General features: G+C 46.9%; 1 protein-coding gene across 2 annotated transcripts in view; it reads left to right on the forward strand.

Annotated features, from left to right (window-relative positions):
• LOC116317379 (zinc fingers and homeoboxes protein 2-like) overlaps positions 1-21,699 on the forward strand; it is a 129,920-nt gene that overhangs the window by 96,971 nt on the left and 11,250 nt on the right. For both annotated transcript variants that reach the window (XM_039605567.1, XM_039605568.1), the window contains 2 exons: positions 11,046-14,340; positions 17,322-17,499. In XM_039605567.1, the coding sequence (XP_039461501.1) occupies positions 11,384-14,340; positions 17,322-17,496 (3,132 nt within the window). In that variant the 5' untranslated portion in view covers positions 11,046-11,383 and the 3' untranslated portion in view covers positions 17,497-17,499. The remainder of the gene's footprint in view (positions 1-11,045; positions 14,341-17,321; positions 17,500-21,699) is intronic.

Consider the following 21,699-nt stretch of genomic DNA (forward strand, 5'->3'; position numbering starts at 1 on the left):
GGAATCAGATTTTTGTTCAGATCGTATCAGAGCCGTGAGAGCTCACACACTGTAAATACAGCTGATGTTCGCTCGTAGTAAAGGCGAGGGAGGCGTGAGCTGCGTGCACAGAGGGTACGGCCTCAGGTCCGCACATCTTCGCTCGGCTCGTTCAGTTTCTGATGGTTTTTCGGTCTGCGTGTAGAAACAGCTGCAAGTTCAAGCTGAACGTCACATCTGGATGGGTCAGGGTGAAATCAGCTGCGATGGCGTGCAGAGGCAGAAGCACGAAAGAAACTTCTGGACCTGACGGTATCTGAAAATAAATTCCACTTGAACCAAATTGATTTGGTTTCTATCCAGATGAATCATAATAGAAATAGACAGACGTTAATTAACCTCTTTGTTTTTGTTTTTTTAAGCGCCACGGGGATAATTACCTCGTCGTGGCAAAGGAAAAAAAGCCTGGTAGACCGAATGTGACGGATGATGTCAAACCTTCCAGTAGAAATAACAACTTAAATATTGAAGCACAAACGAGGCGTGATTGGAAACGTTTATGACGACCATTCCAAGTTTATACAGAAAGAAGTTTTTAAATAGTTTTTCTGGGTCTAACGAGCCGATTCTTCGTCTGGTTCTTCTTTTTGTTCCTTTAAATAAATTCATTTATTCTTCAGTGATTGTTTTAGATGTGTTGACAGTCCCCCACGCTGCTCCTTATGCTTCCCAGAATTCCCACCGGGAATCAGAAATGAAAGTAAAACTCCTGGATTGTGTCTCTGTTGTATTAAATTACCGCAGAGGCCCCGATGACGTCACGTCAGGCAGAGAGTTGGCAGCTGATGAGATCGGTGACGGAGGGATGAATAGATGGATCGATGTCATTCATGTTGAGCTCTCGAGGTCGACCTTGAGACGCTCAACGATACGAGAGTTTGGCCGGCTCCACGCACGTCGTGGTCACGTGACCACGAGCGGCGTTCCAATCATCCAGCCAATCACCTGAAACCCAAACCGCACTCAAGGTTCTCTGCCAATGAAAAGACAGCTTTGTTCTCATCAGCGCATCAAATTGCCTCATAAGATCCATCAGTCATTAAGTCTCCACTTCCATTTAACGCTTCCAAGTTATCTAATGCTTAACGGGCCTTTTGGCCTTGGGCCGTGCTTCTAAACGCCGACCTTTCTTTTCAAAATAAAATGCGCTCGCACTCAGTGCCGCTTTTCTGCTCCTGCCGGGTATTTAAACAGCCTTTTGAGTCTGAGGCACACGGCATGAACGCTCGAATCAGATCTGCCATTTTCACTTAATTTTACTTTATTATTCAGTTTTATGAGGTCATGTGATTGGTCCGGTTTGTACCTTTAACCTTTTAGATCCATGAGTCTTTTACTAGAGACGTGCTGGACAAACTTTAAATGGATGTGACAGGATAAAAGTTCATATCTTTACATCTCCAGACTAAGTTTAAATTTAAAAAAACTCAGAGGTCACCTTAAAGAAAGAAGAAGTGATTGCAGATCCGGAGCTGTGCATGTGTGGCTCTTCTTTGGGCTGATGTCCTGAACCATCAGAGGCATTCATATTGATTTAAGTACAGAGGTTTATCAACTTGTCAGCACTTTCAGAGTTTGAGTTGTTCTGAATCTTCAGCTTATTGTTGGGGAAACGACATTAAAGCGCAGAAGAAGAAAATGTACTCGGCGTGCCTCCTCACACCAGCGCTTGTGAAACTAATCTTTACAAATAAAGCACTTTGACCTTTGCCCTGAAAGTAACAAAGCAAAAATAAATGCTCATTTGAGAAGAATAACGGGAGAGGCGCTGCGAGCTCGGCGGGTTGAATCCGACGCACCTCTGGCCCACTTTGAGCCGGGGATTTTTGGTTTTACCACCACCTTCTAACTAAGCCTTTCTGTATGTTACACAATACATACCAAACCAGACTTCACCCGCAGTAAACTGGGTTTTGATCGAGGACATTGGTTAATAGGCTTGATGTGACGAAACCTGTGGGCTAACAGTGTTTCATCAGCTTTACACGTTTTTTATGGTCTGAAAACACAAAATTAGTAAGCTGACTTTGTATTTTAGACCTAGAACGTCCGCGGTGTCAAGAGGTGTAGCGGTGCGCTGCACGCCCCGCATTTACATGAAGTGGATTTCAAGTGAAGCAAATAAGGATGTGCTGTCTCCAAACGCCACAGTACCAGAATGCATCGCATGCTGACAGATCCTGCGCAAACAGGCCATTACAGTTGAGCTTTACCACCATCCCGCCGCCCGCCCGTCCATCAGCGTTCTCAGTATGGCGGTACCTGATAAAACTGTGATTGTGTTTGATTTTGTTAGTGTCACCCAGACGTACTCGGAGCCCTGTTAGGACAGATTAGCCTTCAGGAGGGAGTGCTGTTTTCTGTCTGTAATTTCATCATGTCAGTAATTCCTGCAGACTGCAGGTAGCGGTGAAACATCAGGCCTTTTATTTCCTCTCCTGTAAAGGGGCCAGCTAAAATAACCTGAGGTAAAACTAGTCATGACGTCCTTTTGGTATGTTTCGCAGAACTCTTATATAACACGAGTGAGATTTGGATCTCTATAAGCTTAAGAGAAAGCTGCTGGAAATAGCCTGGCAGCTCTCAGAAGAGCTGGGTCATACTACCAGCTGTGTTAATGATGCATTAGCACCACGAGGTGCCCACACAAAGCCATCCTTTGATCAATCATTTAGCGTCCACACACACTTATGTTAAAACACACACACACACAGAGCTGGCGGTTTTTGTGCTGCATGATGACTGTGTGCCTGAGGGAGGAGGGTCACGGGGACTCTGAAACCAGGACGCTTTTAGTTTCTGAGTGCCGCCGCCGCCGCCTCTAAAGCTCCAAACTTTCAGTCCCCGGTGGTTCTTTCAGCCGCCTCATTTGCATGTTCCTCGCCTGCCTGTTAGTCACCGTACCTGGGAACACAGCGAGAGCGCCGGCTGCAGCGTCTTCCCAAAGGGACCATTAGCATGTCAGGTGTTTCAGATCTGTTAGGCATGCCCTGATCAGTCGGCATCAGTGCTAATAGTGGCCTAATTAAGCTGATTGCTCTGACCACTGTGCAACCAGCTCCTACATTACATACCAGAGCTGTCCTTTTCCTCATTCTAACAATCACACTTAACCGACAACTGGAAGTATTGTGCTTGTCCTACCGCCGTCCTGCTGGCCTGGACATGGTCACATTAATCAATAATCAGAGGGAGAAACCTACGCACAGGACCATCATCAGACGACTTCAGGCCTGCAGTCACAGCAGGAGATGAGGCGTTTCCTCTGATTCGTTTTCACCTCCTGATGATGGTTTTACTCGATTCTCCATCAACAGCTTAAAGATCCAAACAAAATAAAACCAGTAAAGAGAAGAATCTAACAGTAACTTTACATTATAAAACCCTGAAAACTCCCACAGGGCTCCACAAGAAAATGACTCTCACAGATCAAACAGATCGTGACCTGATTCGGCCTATAACAGTTCGTGTTAGTGCAGTTCACGTGCCGAGGGTCACATCTGTGAGGGCCTCGTGAATGCTGAATGATAAACGCAGTTTGCAGGAAACATGAACGTTGTGCTTTTTTGCACGTGCTCCAGCTGCGGGGTAACCCAAGCTGCCACACGCTGTGCGTTACAAAACAGGAAGTATGAGCGCACAGACTGTACTCTGTGTTATTTACATTTCCCACTTTGCTTCATTTTGAAGCACACAAGTCACACTTTGATGTTTTGGAGACCGTCCATCCACCCCGGCCTCCTCGTTCATCAACCACAACTTCCTGCTTTGCTGCCATCATGATTACTATAGCAGAGTTTTTAATATACTGCAGCAGGTTTCACCCCCTGAACTTTAACCGTTTGGTGTTTTTATAACTGGTGCTGTCATCTCGTTAGGAATGAGCCTTTTTGTCTCTGGAGGTCGTTTTGAAAAGTTTTATAGATGAAATTGATTTTTTTTTCAATGTCTAAAAACTCAGAGAACAAGGATTTTATCAACTAAACTGAAAATATTAGAGGTTGATTTTTGGTTTGTGAAGTGGAGCTGAGACGTCTCTGTGCCTCATCCTCATGTCGTCTCATGTGTTAAAAACGGCTTCAGTGCTGCTTTTGGGGAAGAAAAGTCATCTGAGTGAGTCCCCGAAGTCTGTTTTGGTCTCATTATGAATTACAAGCTGCCAGGCCAGCCCTACAGTAGTTTAGATCCCCGCTGATGACAAGACGCCTGCCGGTTCAGTTTGTTTGCAGCTGAGCTTCCTCTGTGCCAAAATGTACATCGCTCCCTCCCCGCGAGCCCTCACCCCCTCCAGTTTGCCCTTGTTCCAGTAAAACGTCTTTAACCCCTCCTATTAGCACACTGGGCTCCTTCCAATCTGCCTTTCGTCCTCCTAATTTGTCATTTCATTTCCCAAGATATCTCCTCATTATCTTCTCTTTCCTCGCCGACTTGTTTTATGGCTTCCTCGACACCCTTTTCTCTCCGGCACGCCCTTCGCCGCCTCGACGTGCGAGCTGCGATGCAGTCAGTTAGATGGATGGATACAGTTTGTGGTTAGACTGACGGTTTGCCCTTGACGGAGGTGAAAATCGGATCTTTTTCCCCCGACCCCTGCTTCACCCCGCCGATCCACTCGAGTTACTTGGGTGTCACTTTCAGAGGAGAGTTCTGTGTCCCGTCGTGGTGTTTAAACGCAGGGAATCCTGGGAGACTTTGTTGCCTCCATCTAAAATTGATACTCTAATGTGCACCAATTAAAGGAGGGAACAAAGGTTTGCTTGTTTTTGATTGAGGAAAAACTCACCTGCCTCTCAAAAGGACAATTTGCCGCTTCCTGCAATTTGCAAATCACTGTTGTCACTGCTGCAGTTTTATTATTTCCTCAATAATTACGAAGCACTGCCGTGCTCCAAACAATCCCCTGCACACAAATACTGTACGAGTAATTACAAGCATGCACGGAGGCGAGCTCAGCCCAATAAAATGGGACGCAGCCAAGCGGCATATGACTCCCCTCGTCAGAAGTTGGCCCGGAGTCCTCGAGGCCGACCCAGTGATGCAGCAAAACATGACACTGCTGAGCTCTTTTTTTTTTACTTTTCTTTTTTCTTTTTTGCGAGCTGGCAGCCGCAGCGCTCTTCCTCGTCGACGGGAAGCGAGGCTGCCATCGCTGCTCGGATGAAAAGCTCGGGCCTGCAGCTCCGTCTGCCTCTACGCTTCTTACTTTCCCTCGTCCAATCTGTTTTCTCCAGCTCTGTTTTCCCTCTCTGTCGCCCCTTTTCTCTCCTTCCATCCGTCTCATTTCTCTCTCCTCCCACACTCTCGTGTCCTTTCTCTCAACCTCTTTACTGCTAAGCACTCACGCTTTCTTCCCTTCTTTTGGTTTTTTGGCTCCTACACACTCGTCTTCCTATACATGCACTCCCTGCTCTGTTCTCTCCAACTCCTCCCACACTCTTCTTTTTGTTTTATCTCCTTTACCGTCTCCCTCCCTCTTTTCCCACTTCACCTCTGGCAGCAGCTGGGTCTCTGGCCAAGTATTTTAAGCAAACGCACAAGGAGAGAGGATCTGAAAGGAGATTGAAGTATTTGCTAGAATTTGGCCCGTATTAGGGCTGCGTATTGATTGCTTTATTGGGCTATTAGTGCACTGTTTCCTGGAGTGCCTTTTAAGAGCAGCTTAACTCCCGTTTTAGCGTAAACGCGCACCTGGGCATCTCTAAAAGCTGTGATCAGCTGCTTCCTCTCACAGGTTAGGGTGGACCGATGCTGCAGCGGGTTATCCTCCGTGTCTGGAAATGTGGGTGTGGCTCAGATTGGAGCGTAGTGTTGCAGTTTGTGTGGGTGTGAAGAGCAACAGAGTGTTTCTGCAGCCTCTCTTGGAAGGTTACTGGATGTATTTCTGCGTTAAGCTATAAAATCCTAATTTAATGGACACAAAGCGTTTAACCAAGCCTCATTATTAAATAACATGTAATTGCAACTCGCCTTTAAAGCAGGGGTGAGTGGGCCGGGTCAGTAAAACGATGCACAATGCAAATATTCCATATTTTGTCCCGTTGAGCGTAAATAAATGTGTCTCCTGAAGCAGAGCCAAGATTTTATAACAGCTGGAAGCAGGTGAAAAACAACTGCTGCCACTCTCGGTTTAAAATTAGCCAGACAACAGGTTGTTGGATTATTTTTCTCATTTAATGAGCATTTCATTAACAAACAGATGACGAATGGCACGAGATGTCTTTAGAAAAATGTTTCTCCAGCCTCATTAAACTCACGTTACAGTTTGGGATCCTGTGAAACGCTCACAGCAGACACGTCCACTCCTCCGAGGCCTGAACCGGACACTTCAGCGGGCCGGTTGTGACCCCCTGTTTTAGAGTCTCTTCCGTGCCCCACACCAAACTTCTGTGTGGTTATGTTTTTACATCCTTCACTGCATCTTCCCTTCAGCTGCGGGGTCGGTGGTTCAGTGGTCATCATTGGTGCCGCACGGCGTGAAGGGCCTTGGTTTGAGTCCCGGCTGAGGCTCTCTCCTCGTGCCTGTGTGGGTTTCTTTTCACAGAGTAAACACTGTGGATGTGTGGGCGGAGATGGCTGGTAGAGAAGCGTCGCGGTGAAGCAGGAAGTAAACGGTGACGTGGCGTTCGGCTCGTTTCCAGCTCCGTGTTTTCAGTCTCAGACTGAGCCACGTCTCTTACGCTGGGACTTGGTGCAGCACTTTGGTCCATTAAGCTAATATTCTTCTGATTGGTCGCCCCTCTTAAACGGTGGGTGGGGCTTCTGTGGCTAAGATGACCATATTAGAAAGTCCTCATACAGACTTCGCTGATAATTGAACACCGACACAGATTTAAATCGGGAGAAGCAGAACGGGCCTGCCCTCTACTCCTATCAGAGTCACTTTTAAATAATTTCCAAGTGAAACTTTTTAAACCTGTGAACTCTCTGGTACTCGGGCGCTACAGGTCCTCACAGGCCCCTCTGGTTCCCCAGTAACCGAGACCTGACCCGGGGACCTGAGTTGGGCTGGGTCCAAAATCATATTCAGTCTAATCAGGTTGCGCGGGGTCGGGTCATGCTGTGCTGCAGCAGGTTTTAGAGGCAGACGGAGAGAGGAGGTGGACTACGCTCTGGATTGCATCTATTAGCCCCGCGGCGCGTTCGGATCTTTCAAACGAGGTTTGGGACTGAAATTTTGAACTCCTCGAGGCGACCGCGTTGGACACGTTTGGGTTCGCCATAGAGTAGTTTTTTTATGAATTGATTGTCGGTGTTTTTATGCTCGTTGTTTGAGGAAACGCCATTAGCCGAAGCGTGCAATAAGCAGCAATGTAAATGCATGAGATTTATAATAACATAGGATTAGTTCAGTCTCATTGCACAGTGCAACAATTCAAACGGGCTCTGGATACTCTGCAGCTATAAAATGTGTCTCCCGTGCAGGCGATGAGAAGCTGATCAAGGCTGCGAGAGCATGAAATATGTCCAGCATTAAGTGACACATGGGACAAATAACAGCTTGCCCAATACTAATTAAGTGTTGAAGTACCCATTTTTTTTCCTGGCAAATGTGTTTTTTCCCCCAACTGATTGGGGCACCTTTTCAAAGCTTCAACTTTCCTGATAGAAAGTGCACCAAAACCTCATTTTATTATCCGTTAAAATTTTACTGTCAAATGGAAATGTTTTCGTCGTCCTCTCATCTCTCTCGTTCTCTTCATCTGCTTTCGATTGTGCCTCTTACTCTCTGTTCCTCTGCTCTCTACTTATCTTTCCCCGTCTCCCTTTTTTCTTCCTCCTGAAACACTCTGTTGTCCCTTTCCTCTCCTCCTCCTCCTCCTCCTTTATGTTTATCTGCGTTCTTTTCTCGCTCTTCTTCTCCTCCATTCTTTCGCCGTCTTCTCTCTCTTTCTGTCTGCCAGGCCATGGCCTAGTTAAAATGTCTTCTGCTTTGTGCCTGTTCTCTTTCATTAGCTTGGAAGTTTTCAGACTCTCCCTTCTTTCTTTTTCGCCTTATCTCTGCGCGCCTTCGCCACTCTCTCTCCTCTCTCTCCTCCCATTTACCTGCTTTTTTCCTTTTGTCCTCCTTTTATTATTGCACTCTTCTGTATTTATTCACACCTATCTTCCCCTCTCTCTCCCCGTCTGTTTTTACCTCACTTTCTCCGTTCCATTGTGTGGATGATAGCTGTCAGGAGATCTCATCACTGAGTCTCTCTTATTACATGATTACAGGGTAATTATCCTGTGAAGTTGTCTTTGCCCGAATCTATGAAAGGCGCTTAATGTCTTTTTAATGGGGTTTGGAGTTTGGAGACTTTTTTTTGTCTTTTGTAGTTGCCGTGGACGTCTTCAATTTATCGCATTTACATGTGATTGGCCTGGAACGGCGTGTCCTGATTAAGTGGCACTCTGATTCATCATAATTTTCGAGCGTGGCGTCTCGAGTTGTCAGCCGGACTTCCTTTATTTTTAACTTCTGGCCTTTTGGCGTTGTCAGCAAACGCTGTCGCCTGCCAGGGCCTGATTAGACCGGACCCGACGGAGCCAGTGCGGTGCTAAGACGAGCGCCAACAGACCTGACAGACCTGGCTCGGACATTACAGGAAAGGAGACGCAAAATATCATGTTGCTAATTAAGCTTGGAACCTCCCATCTTACAAAATGATCAGATCTGCTCCAGAGGGTTTCGCCATGACTTGTGGGCAATAAAAATGGCTGACTTTGTTTCCCTAACATGGTTATAGGTACTCTGTAGCCTTCACACGGGAATGCTTGAAATTATTAGCCTAGCAGAACCTGCGAGAAATATCTAGAGGTCAGTAGAGTAATAATTATTCTTTCTGGTAACCATAGAAGCAAATAATAAGTCCCTGTTTAAATTAGAGATGTATGGGAAAAATCAACATCCAGGCCTGATAGTGCCATAAACCAGCAGGGGACGACTCCTCTAGTCTGCGGCCCTCGGCTCACTCGATCTGCGACCTCGGTAACACTTTCCTGATGAGTTTGTGGTCTCGGGCGCTAGCTTCACGTCTCACTGAACAAACATTAACCCCGTAAAATTTTTGTCCCATTCCAGTAAAAACTGAGCTTAAAGCAGGTGGGCCCTACCGTCTGACTGTCAGGTGTGTGGTCACGGCGAACATTAAGACCGGATTTTACTAACCAATAGGTGACTAGATCCATGCATGTTATAGAAAACACTAACATGAACTGTTCCAGGTTCCCCATGTGCAAAAAGGCAAAAAAATGAAAAAAAAAAGTTTTTCCGTCCTTCCCAGGGCTGGACTTAATTTTCTTTGTGCAAGCTTTCATCTGGCTGTATGCTTTGGGACTTTGTGGTGATAGTTTTTAAGTTTAACCTTGGCAGATTCACAGTGACAGCTTTCCCAGCTCTCCTGATAACTATTGATGAAAACTTGACTTTAGAAAAGGGTCTGGAGTTTAGTGTTGAACTCTGAAACCTGGAGCCAGTCTATGGACTACACAGTTCTAGATAGAATCTGTTTGCCACGATCTGGGCGATCGTGGCTCAAGAGTTGGGAGTTCGCCTTGTAATCGGAAGGTTGCCGGTTTGAGCTCCGGCTCCGACAGTCTCGTCGTTGTGTCCTTGGGCAACACACTTCACCCGTTGCCTACTGGTGGTGGTCAGAGGGCCCGGTGGCGCCAGTGTCCGGCAGCCTCGCCTCTGTCAGTGCGCCCCAGGGTGGCTGTGGCTACAATATGTGAATGTGTGTGTGAATGGGTGGATGACTGGATATGTAAAGCGCTTTGGGGTCCTTAGGGACTAGTAAAGCGCTATATAAATACAGGCCATTTACCATTTACTGTCGACAAATCCAGAAACCTGTTATCGACAGCAGCATAAACAGCTGATTTGACGCTGGTAGGCAGCAACTCTGGTTTGGTAATCTTGTTCTATACGTTCTGTTTGCGGTGCTGACTTTGTGGGTTTAGCTCGGTCTGGCTACAACAGTTATATAGTTAATATAAGATGATGCAACCAAAGAGCACGTGTGTCCTACAACTTGTGTTTTTTTCCTCATGCAATCATAAAACTTTGGTTCAGAGGACATTTTTCACTGTGCACTCGGTCAGTTTCAAACTTTAGTCGAGGTGTCCGTATTTTATCCACTGGGGATCTGGACAGCAGGTGGTAACGCTGATGTTTGAGCAGTTTCCAGTTCATGGCAGGTCTGTTCTGACCAACCAAAGCAGCTTTCACCCTCTCAGCTGAGGGTGAAAGTTTGGATAGTTTTTCAGACCATGGCGCAGTAGCTGCACTTCCTGAGAAGAAACAGTGGATTGAACGGATGATCTTGGAACATGCAGTCCTTTAGAAATGACTCCAAAATATCCCTGACTTATCTAAGCTCTCCGGATTTTCACATGTCGCCGTGTGTCAGTCAATCGAACGATTTATGTGTTGGCACAGAGAATCCACCGTGGCTGGTTAGGACATCTAAGTGGGTGTTCTTGACCTTGGGTATATATTATTTTCACCGTGTTTATTTCAGGAAATCTAAAATAAATTAAAACTTGTTCACTAAATTATTGAGTTTGTTTCGTTTTCTCATAATCTTAGAGGTTGTGAAATAATTCAGCTCCAGAAAAAGTTCTCAGAAATTGTGAAATATGAAAGCCTAGCATTACTAAAACATGCATGACCAAGATGATAAACTTTTGATTAAAACTGTATCCATAAGTGATTCTCTCCACTCTCTTTTTTCCTGTGCTGATTTCACCTTGCTCAAACAAAGGATGTTTCATCAAAAAGGCTTGTTTACCAAAGTGCAGATTATCTAGTTTCCCCCCTCTCTCTTTCATTGCCCATCATGCACTTTTCCTGTTGTTTATCCTGTTTTGAGTGAACATCAGACACAAACATTATCGTAGTGACGTCTTTCTCTCTCCGACATGTTTTTCTCTGATTTTTAGCCCTTTCTAAGTGGCTGCCTCACAGCTCACTGAACACAAACAGTATTAACGTGTCGTTTTCTCTCTTTGTCTTCGTCTCCACGCAGCTTGAACGCCGCTGCTGTCTGTGATGCCCTCCCATGACGCCGAGGTCGGTAGCTGACACTGCCAGTGAGCGGGAGACGCCACTGCACAACCGGTCCTGGGCCAGCGCCGTCAGCCGGTTCTCGCCCTCCCTCTCACACACTGGAGACTCCACATCCAACCGCCTACCACTATCCACAACCATCTGCTCCGTTCCGCCCCAGTAAGGACCCCCCAACGCCGACACGCTGACGTCCTCGACCACCAGCAGTAGCAGCAGCCAAAAACAATATCGTCAACACGATCAGCAACACCAGCACCATCATCATCACCAGCAGCAGCAGCAGCAGCGGCCGCAATCATGTCCAGTCGTAGAAAGTCCTCCACCCCCTGCATGGTCCGGGTCGTCAGCGACCTGCCTGATGAACAAGATGACCCGGAGGAGGTGATGGACATGGAAATAGTGGCAAGCAAAGATGTGAGAGAAAATGAACCACCTGAATCTGCGAAAAAGAGTCAAAACCTCATGAAGGATAATGGAGATAATCCAGACCGGAAATCATTTCCAAAACACTTAGACAAAGAGCAGCAGTCTGGATGTGAAGATCACCCCCCTGTCATCGAAGATGTAGAAGCCAGAGGGGGAAAGGACAAAGAAGCGCCAGAATCCGACCCGGTGTCCCAGAAGAAGCAGGGAAGAGGTTACGAGTGCAAATACTGCCCGTTTTCGACGCAGAACCTGAATGACTTCAAAGAGCACGTGGACTCGAGCCATCCTAACGTCATTCTAAATCCACTGTACCTCTGTGCTGTCTGCAACTTCAACACCAAGAAGTTTGACTCGCTCACAGAGCACAACGAGAGCCAGCACCCAGGTGAGACGAACTTCAAGTTCAAGAGGATAAAAATGAACAATCAGACTATCTTAGAGCAGACAATCGAAGGCAAGGACAATTCAGCTGAATGCGATGTGACAAATGAAAAAGGTGAAAGCCACAGCAGCTCTGTGTTTCCACCTTGCATATCTACCACAGTGAAATCTCCGGGTAGTGTGCATACGCTCTTTGGAGGGAGCGAACTGAAAAGCCAGCTGGACGGTTTGATCCAGAAGGACCAAATCACAGCAGTGAACATCAACGGAACAGTCATCATCCCTGAACCCACCATCGTCCAAGGGCTCTCCCATGTCACCCCAATGCTCCAGCGTCCACCCAACTTTAACTCTGTACCAAAAATAGCCGTTCCCTTGAACACCACCAAATATAACCCTTCTTTAGACAACAACCTGACGCTGATCGCCTCCTTTAATAAATTCCCTTACCCAACACATGCTGAGCTGTCATGGCTTACAGCTGCCTCCAAGCACCCGGAGGAACAGATCAAAGTCTGGTTCACTACCCAGCGGCTGAAGCAAGGTATCACTTGGTCCCCGGAAGAGGTGGAGGAAGCCAGGAAGAAAATGTTTAATGGTTCCATCCCTCCTGCTCATCACACATTCACCGTCTTGCCTACAAGCCCCGTCTCTCAGCCGTCTGCCAAAGCCTCACAGCAGCCCATCGTCCACACGACAGTCGAGCATCTCGGTCACGTCCGAACGACTGCGCCCAATGGGCTAACTGTAGTCACCACCACAAACTCCCCGGCAGGCTCTAGCCACTCCCTTAAGCGACCCCTGGCGACACAGCTGTCAACAGTGTTTGGGCCAGAGTCCAAGCGACCCATCATGGCAGTGGCGCCCCACTCTGGTGACCCTAAAGACAAGGTCCTAATGGCTCCTCCCCCACCACCTCCTCCCCCAAAAGGCCGCCTCCCAATGGCTCCACCTCTTGTTCCCATGGAGATGAAAAGACCTGTAGCAGTTCCTCTGGTTACCACAGAGATGAAGAGGTCATCCGCTGCTGTGCCTTTAATGCCACCGCCTCCATCGTCGTCATCATCATCTTTGTCTTCCAAAGGGAAGATTCTCTCGGCGTCAGGAAATCCCAAAACAAAGCCGGTGGTGTCTCTGCCCTCCATAGTCTTTCCAGAGTCGTTAACAAGGCCAATGATTGCCCCCCCACCGATCTCTGTCCCTCCGTTCAGAAACAGTCTACTTATTCCCCGTAGCGTGCCCGTCTCTTCCAAAGAAAAACACCCCAGTTCTCACAGTTTGCCAGCTTCTGATTTAAATCTGCCGAACTCCCCTCCGCTCATTACTTCGCAGGTAAGGAGGCCGACAATTATCCAGTCCATCCGTGCTCCGGCTAAAGCCCCATCCCAGATTTCAGCGTTCTCCTTGGATGGCAAGAAATTAAAAGAGCAGCAAGGAGTGGAGCTGAAAGCCAGCTACCCCAGAGGAGACAAGGTAGTCAGTCCTCTGCCAGAGGCCAATGGAACGTCTCGAATGGACAGCAAATGGCCCTACGATCAGACCGCTCCTGGTCACAATAATGGAATCATACATTTGGACAGTGGGGACATCCCAGCAGTACCAAAACCAGATTTTCAACATAAGTCCTCGGTGCTGACCCAGTTCCCCTTGCTGGAGAGGATGAAAGGAAAAACGGCAAAACAACTGAAGATCTTGGAGGAGAACTTCTTGCGGAACAGCTTTCCCACACACAGCGACGTGGATAATCTCTCAGCCATAACCCGCCTGTCTCACCAGGAAATCGACAGCTGGTTTGCAGAGCGCCGCGCGCTTCGTGACAACCTGGAGCAAGCCCTTCTGAACTCCATGGGCACTAAAAGGATGGGCGGCAATGGCATTGGTGCCATCACTGAGAAACAGCTACATCAGCACCAAGCACTGCAACTTAATGGGATTCACAAACCAAGCACCGGTGTAGGCTTCCTTAAAAGCCCTCCACCAACTTCACACCCCCTGTCCATGATTGTTCCTGGCACCATTGCACCTTCCGTCCCCAATCCGAATTCCTGCTCAGTGCCTCCAGACGGCCGATCCCTGGCGCTCCTCAAGGACGATTTTGCTCAAACTCGGTGGCCTTCCCCTGAGGAGTTCAGCCAGCTGGAGGGTCGGACAGGACTGGCTCGTGGAGAACTGGCCCGCTGGTTCACCGATAGCCGGCTGCAGAGCGGCAGCATGGACTTGGCAGAACTTTTTCACAACAATGGTGTGAATGGAGGACAGGGGCCGCCTATGTGTTCCCCTGAAAACGTTCCACCCAGCATCATCCAGCGCTGTCAGGAAGGAGCCGTAACAAACAACAACAACAACAGTAAGGTGCTGGAGGTTGAGATGGGCTGGCTGATGGACCAGCGCACCAACAGCCTCAACAATCAACAGCACGATGAGCTCCAAGACCAGTTTGCTGGCAGGTACTTAATTTCACAGTTCTTTACTTTGACATGTTTTCTGTTTAGCAGACTTGAAATACACAGAATATAAAGTGGTTACCTTCATACAGTCCAACAGATGGCCTTATGCGTAGGGTTAACTAGGTTTTAGCCACATGCTAAACAATCAGATTCAGAAATGAGAAGATGTTTGCTTTTGATAATAACTGAAAGGCAATCTGGTGTTAGCGGTTAGCCTCTTAGCCACCTCCAGACCTGGACCACTACAGACCGATCCATGGTTAGGGCAGGGTTTCCTTTTAACCTCATGCTAAACAGGCAAATTTTCAGAAACCTAAGTTCAAAATTTTGGAAGGATTTTTTTATGAAAAGCATTTTCATTTGCTGTGGATGTCAACCTTTTTGAAATTTTGAAAGTTGCAAGTTTACCAGCTAAGAGTCCATGGTTTATTCCCCTTTGACGACTTTCGGTTCACTTTTTGCTGGATAGTAAGTTTAGTTTTCACCAGCTGGTTTAGACCTCATTACCACAGGCCTGTGGGCAATCCACTGGTAGTCACTGGTCCTAAGTGGAAAGGTGTGTATTTCGCAAGTGTTCACCAGGGTTTGATGGAACATGCTAGCATCAAATTGGTCACAAAGAGGTCCACAGTGCTGCACTGAAAACCTCAGAATTGTTTTGGTCGCTAACAGGTTGCTGCAGTTGTCCTTAATTTGCATGGAAGCCACAGACTTGTCTGCAAACATTTACCAAGCGGAAAATTTGTGTTTGCAGACCACTTGGTGGCTTCCCTACAGACCAGCCTGCAGGCCTGTGTAACCAGTCATGCCCAAAGTGTGGGCCATGAAGGCAGATAAAATTACTGTGAAATGTTTACGATTACATTTTCCATAAAGCAAACAATCAAAATTAACAAAACTAAACTGTTAATGGGATTTAAGCTGCATGTCATTCTTAATTTATCTGCCCTCGTTTGATCTAAAAGAAGATTTTAAAGGTTTTAAAACGGAGTGATGGCTATCATGATTCAACATCAGCAAGGTAATCAAGACATCAATACGAGTCTGTGAAAACACAAAGAAGGAAATGCTCCGTCTCAGCCCGGTGTGTCGATCAGAGATGTGATTTAAGGTTTCAGTCTTACATTTGAGAAGCGCTTTGATTCGGTGCCCTGGGAACGAGAACAGGATGAAGATATAATGTGGAACTTTTTCTGCTTTTGCTTTTTTACTGAAATGTTTTTAAAAGCAGGCCGTGTAGTGAAGGACTCTTACAATGCTGCGTAAGTATATGTAAAGTGACTGAATAATTTGCCACAATTGGCAGAGAAACACAGCAAATTAAGCCCCGAAATCACGGATACGTAGTCCTACACTGACAGCTGCTGCCAGCTCTCTATAATTCCCCCGTGTCTCAGTGTGACCACCTCCTTTATTATGTAGATGAAATGATGGAAATGAATATAATTTTTCATAAAGAGTCGAGTCAATCTTGTTCCTATATCCCAGTCACAAAATTCCACCTCGCTCCTTCACTTCTCCTCGATAATTCCTGCAGTCAGTGTTTACCGAACTGCACCCCTGGTACTTTCAGCACCGTTTTCTACCCACTGACACCTTTTGTGGTGACCTGTGCAGCCAAAATAAATTTGCGCTTCCCCTCGGCGGGCTTGTGCTGTTGTTTTCTAGTTGCCACATTAACATTGTTTTCAGGACATTAACCTACAAATCTACATGACTCTATTTAGTCTGCCTCTCCTTCAAGGAGCTTGGGACATGTTTGGCCAAATAACACAGCCATTACGTTGGAAACCAATATCTCCACTATAATTTGGGCAAGGCTTTTATTCTTCCCGTGAGCCTGCTCCGGGTTTCTGGCTCAGCCTTTGAAAACACCGCGGCGTGAACCTGCACTGACAGCACACTCGAATCCTTCTGGCTGCTGTTTATTTCATAAACTCTGCAACAAAGCGCGCCGCGTGACGTGCGACGTACGGCCGAACAATGCAGAGCGATAAAGGAAACTGTCAGCGGTGCTCAGATGGGAGTTCGGGGTTAATCGTGTCCTTTTATTTGTCGATGTAAAGCCTGATTTAAAGCACGAACGCGGAGCTCGTCTCTGTGTTTTCGTGGCTGTGACAGAGGCTCGTCATGTGTGGGTTCGCTCTGTTTCCACAGAATTTCCTCCTTCAGTTTTAAATTATTGCGGTGATTAGTTTCTCCTCGTTATAATTAAAAACGCTCCACTTATGACCCACTCACGTTAAATATGATTGTGCGCAATCACCTCAGTGGCATCTCAAAAACACTGATTGACAGTTCTTGTTGGTGCTGAAGGACAAACGACTGAAAAAAGAAACAGAAAAACGACTGATTTTTAGTCCATTTTCTTTGTGTGGGCTGATCGCACTTTGACCTCTGGGATTTTTGTCATGTTTGCTTCACGTGTGGCTGCTCGTCACTGAGACACTGAAACTAAAACACTTAGTTTCCTTTAACAGCTTCAGGCTGTTTTTAATGACGAGAAAATCTAAAATTTAGTTCAACAATCTTAGGCCCAGGACGGCATTTATGCTTTCCCTCCCATTAATTTCACACTTTTACCTCACTGTTAATTATTTTTTTATCTTTTTTTATTGTTTTATTTATCAATCTTGAACAGACAGCATCATTATAGGACTGATCGTCACTACGTAACTCTAACGAGACAGGTGAAAACAGCGACAGGTGCCCTGTTTTCAGGGCTACAGAGAAAATTATTCTGAAAAAATGTCTGCGTTGGTTTTTCTCAGATGTGAAGTGCAGATGAAAACTAAGAGTAACACTGAACACGGCTTTTAACTGCTGGCTGCACCAAAGCTTCCCCAGCAGAGCTCTGTAGGTACTCGTTAAACTCCTAAAGCATCCGTGATTCCGCATCAGTCGACACTCTCGCTGTTAAAAATGTTCAAATGTATTTCCTGGTATGTGTTCCCTCTAACGTGACGCTCTCGGTCTGCCAGACTGAGGCAGCAGAGCGTGGCGGAGCTGAAGAACGGGGGACAGAACGGGGGCGTCCTCGGAGGAGCGCGGGAGGTGTTCGGGACCTGGCTGGAGGACTCGAGGCGAGGGCGGGAGCTGCTCGTGGACAGAGAGAAGAAGATGGCGGAGGACGCGTCTGGGAGGCTGACCGGATAAACGGTGAGTTTGAGTTTCGTGGCAGCGTGTTTCAGTGTCAGCAGCTGTCCTTGGATCTGCGGGCCTCGCCGAGCCTCTGAGGTTCGTTTCATCGATGCTTTGTGTTTTATTTGTGCTCCTGCTCGCCGATCAGAGGATGCTGCTGAAATGCTCCCGAGTCATTTCTGAAATGTTTGATGAGTTCAGCGAGAGCAGATGGCCCGCTGAAAAGGTGCATTCACGGCAGAAAGTATTTAGCGCGTGTTATAAGGGCAGTGTTTTTTAATTAAACCTGTAACTGAATTGCATTCACTGGCAATAAAAGTGCTATTTCTTAGTTAAATGATTAATCACTTATTTTAGAAAATGCCAGAAATGACAAATGACCTCCTTTCAAGCAATTAAATGAAGCATGAATCACGTCTTTCAGTGGTGCATCTCTGATTTTGGCCATTCTTCTATAGCGAGAGAAGCACAAATTACCTACTGTGTGAGTGTAAAAGGTGGAATTTTTCCAGAAAACAAACTTTCGTTGACAAACGTAGAATGTTTTTCCTCTTCTGCATTGTTTGCATCTTTGCTCTCCGGCAGTTTTCTTCTTCATGTTTTTCCCTGTACGTCGCTGCTGCCTCGAGGTCAGTGCAGTCCAGCGGCAGGATCTCCACCACAACAAACAAACCAGAGGCCCGCACGGACACGAACATCCCTCACAAATAGCTACACTTCTAGAAAAACATGTGCTTTTTTTGTGTTTTGTGTGTTTCTGTTGTTTGTGCTCGCTGAAGCCTTCCTGCGGCTGTCTTTAAAACACACTTCAGGTCTCACGTTCAGCTTTTTGGCTGAGGTTGTCTGCTGCTTCACTCTGCGCAGGGCCGTAACCTACAGAGTCCACCTCATTACATGAAATCAAACTTGACTGAGACCTTCAGTTCATCTGGATCAAAGTTTTACAATCAGAGGAGGCCGGACTTGCTTTAGTCTTAGCACAGTGATTCTGGGTCTCTGTTTAGTCACTTCCTGTTTTATTTTGAAACATCATTGAGTCTTGCTCTCTAATCTGTCCCACCTCTCACTCTTACACATCAGTCTTTGTTCCTGTTGAGGGGGGTTCTTCCTCCCCACCATCATCAAATGCTACTCAAAGGGCACCATCACATTTTTTTTTCACATTGGAAAAGTAAATAAATAAATATTATAACGCCTTTATTTTACCACTTAAATCCCCTTGAGGTGTTTATTGTTGTGAACTGGCACATTTGAATAAACTGTCCCCGCCTCTCGCCTCTCGCTGTCCTGCTGGGATTGGCTCCAGCCTCGCGGTGACCCGGAGCTGGCTGCGCGGCGAGGAAAATGGATGGATGGATTGAAGTGAATTGAATGTGTGGCTGCAGGTTTTACCACCTACAGACTGAACTGATTTAACTCAGTGAGGCCCTCATTGGTCCCCCGTGTCCCCCCTCCCCTCCTCTCCCCAGCCTGTCAGTGTTGAAGCCAACACCTCGATCCCAGGCAACAAACAAACCCACTCGAGCCAATCACCGTCTGTGTGTGTAGCTGTGTGAGTTTTGGCTACAACCGCTCAGCAACAAACACCAACTTCAGGAAAATTTAGGGAAAAAAACATTATTGGAGGCCCAAAAATAGCAACAGACCCCCCGGTGCGGTAAAGTTTGATAGATAAAAGGCTCCGCCTGGGGCAAAGTGTGATGACAGAGCGAGCCGGTTGTTCCCTCCTCTCTGTTCTGACAGAAGATTGAAAGTCTTAATGTTTCTACACGGCTTTCTGCTTATCAAAATAGAATCTGTTCAAATGATTTCCTCAAGACAAACGGCTGTAAACGAGGCAGACACTCCACTTCTTACGGTGTCACTTTTGAAAGACTGTCGCCATTTTCAGTGCCTTCAAAATCCGCTCCTGACAGCTGGAATCAATAATCAATATGCAGCATTTTAAAAAACCAACAGTAAGTGTGGAAGTGGGAAATAAAACACTTCCTGTCAGTGATATTTGAAAAAGGTTTCTGCTCCTTTTACCTGCCTCGGTTCAGTCCAAAAAAAGGCTTTATTTATCCCACAGGGGAAAAAGCTGAGGTAAAGTCACTCGTGCACATAATAATACAAAATCTGAAAAAGTAGTTCCTTCCCACATAAAAATGACAGAGGAACACTGTTCACGTAAGGCGCTGAAGATGAATTACACCACAGCTTTGAAGACCAACTGCGCTACAGAAGCCACAAAGATCCAGAGCAGCGTAAAAAGTTATGTTTCCTTTCAGAAAATGCAGCGTACTCTCCGCTTTATGCTGTATTTGAATCAGACGCCCAGAAACTGAAACTCTGATCTCAGACGAATAAGAAACCGGTCGAGCGCTCCGCTCAGCAGGAATAAAGACGGATTCCGGTGAAATCTCAATAAAATAAAGCGTGACAGAGGAAAACCTCGGTGCTGACCTCTACTATCACTGTACCTCAAGACGAGCCGCGTCAGTTTCTCTGCACATGGTTACTACACAGTTTGCAGGCTAACGGCATGCTAACATGCTCAGAGGTTAAAATGCATGGGTTTAGCGTGCTAATTAGCACAAAACCCTGCAGCAGAGGGTGGAGTGTTTTGGGCCTTACCATCTCAATGTTCTGAAATCCAACACAACAACTGAAGGGGCCCTACGGACTTATCGATCACACGCTAACACCTACCTCTCTGTATCGTTCTTCTGACTGCAAACAGAGTTGAAACTAGAAACTGAGACTGCAAACTCATCGGAAAGTGTTCACTGAGGTCACAGATCTGAGCCGGTTAGGTCGTGTTATACAAGTAAAGCAGGTTTAAAGCCTATTGGCTTCATGATTCAGACCCAGTGACCAAACTTCAGATGGAAGAAGTTATAAGGCTTTTCAGAAACTGGAAGTCTCCCATGCTTTAGCATTCTGTTAAAAGCTTCTGAAGTATAAACTTCATAAAATTTATGTTACTCAAAGTCTGGATGTAATGAAGAAGCAAAGAAGAAGAAGACCAAAAAAAGTTGATGATGAAGAGACTAAAGCAGTCACAGAAGATGAAAAACCACATTAAAAAAAACAAACAATAACTCAGAAAAACATTAACTACAGTAATATTTTCATCTTTCCACCAACATCATACGGTTACAGCGGGTCTTCTGTACAGACATGACATCAGCTCAGGGTTCAGACTTCTCTATGACATCCACAGAGTTTTGTCTTTGTCTCCTCCGGAGCCAGGAGTCGAGGTGCGCTCTGATTGGTTACCTGAGATTCTGCTCGTATGTGTTTGCTGGAGAGGTTTGCTCCATCAGTCTGCTGCAGCTGCTCTCTCCACCCCTCTGCTCCAACCCTCACATCAGAACCGGTCGCTGGTTACAGAAATGAGATGTCCAACATGATAAAGCCCAAATTAAACTGTCCTTTTTTCTCAGCTCATTCACCAGCAGCCGCTGCAGAACAGTGAAACATGAGGAGTGTGGCTTCAGCGGCGGCGCTCGGGGGTGGGGGTGGGTGGGTTGGTGATTTGGACCGTGAGCGGGATGATAAATTAACACGAGCAGCTATCTAAACTCTGGCACTTTGTGGCGGCGGCCGCAGACTCGCCCGCTCTGCCAGACGCTCGGCTCCAGCGCCAGTTATCGCTGGAGGCCGAGTTCTGCTCTCCAAATCAGTTTGGCGCTCCGACGAGTGAGCGTGGCAGGTGAACGCTGGAATACACCAAACGAAGCTGATGGAAAACCTGCTCCAGATAGAAGTCTCACTCGAACTCTGGGAAATATGTGGCGCCGACTAAAACATGGCAACAGGAAACTGAATTTTCTCATTAAACCTCCAACAGGAGCCGATCGGCGTGCACCGAGCTGTAACAGCTTCATCGCCGAGGCCACGTTAAAGAGAGGGCTGCGCAACACCACCCCTCCCCGTTCTCAGGGCTGTAGCTAACCTTAACACTGCCCCCCTCAGCCCCACCCCCCATCCAGTCACATCCATCTGTTTTCGTACCCGCTGGTGTCTACAGACACACCTCCCTCTTCAAAGCCAGCCGCAAGACATCATCTCTCCAGCGTGTCCGGAGTCTCCTCCAGGTTGGACACGCTCGAACCTCCTCCCCTGGGAGACGTCCAGGAGGCATCCTCACCTCCACTGGCTGGCCTCCACGTGGAGGAGTAGCGTCTCCGCTCTGAGCCCAGCCTCCCTTCAGGTGAAGCTCGTTTTCGCCGC

The sequence above is a fragment of the Oreochromis aureus genome, linkage group 22 (genome assembly GCF_013358895.1).
Source record: "Oreochromis aureus strain Israel breed Guangdong linkage group 22, ZZ_aureus, whole genome shotgun sequence".
NCBI classification, from domain to species: Eukaryota; Metazoa; Chordata; class Actinopteri; order Cichliformes; family Cichlidae; genus Oreochromis; species Oreochromis aureus.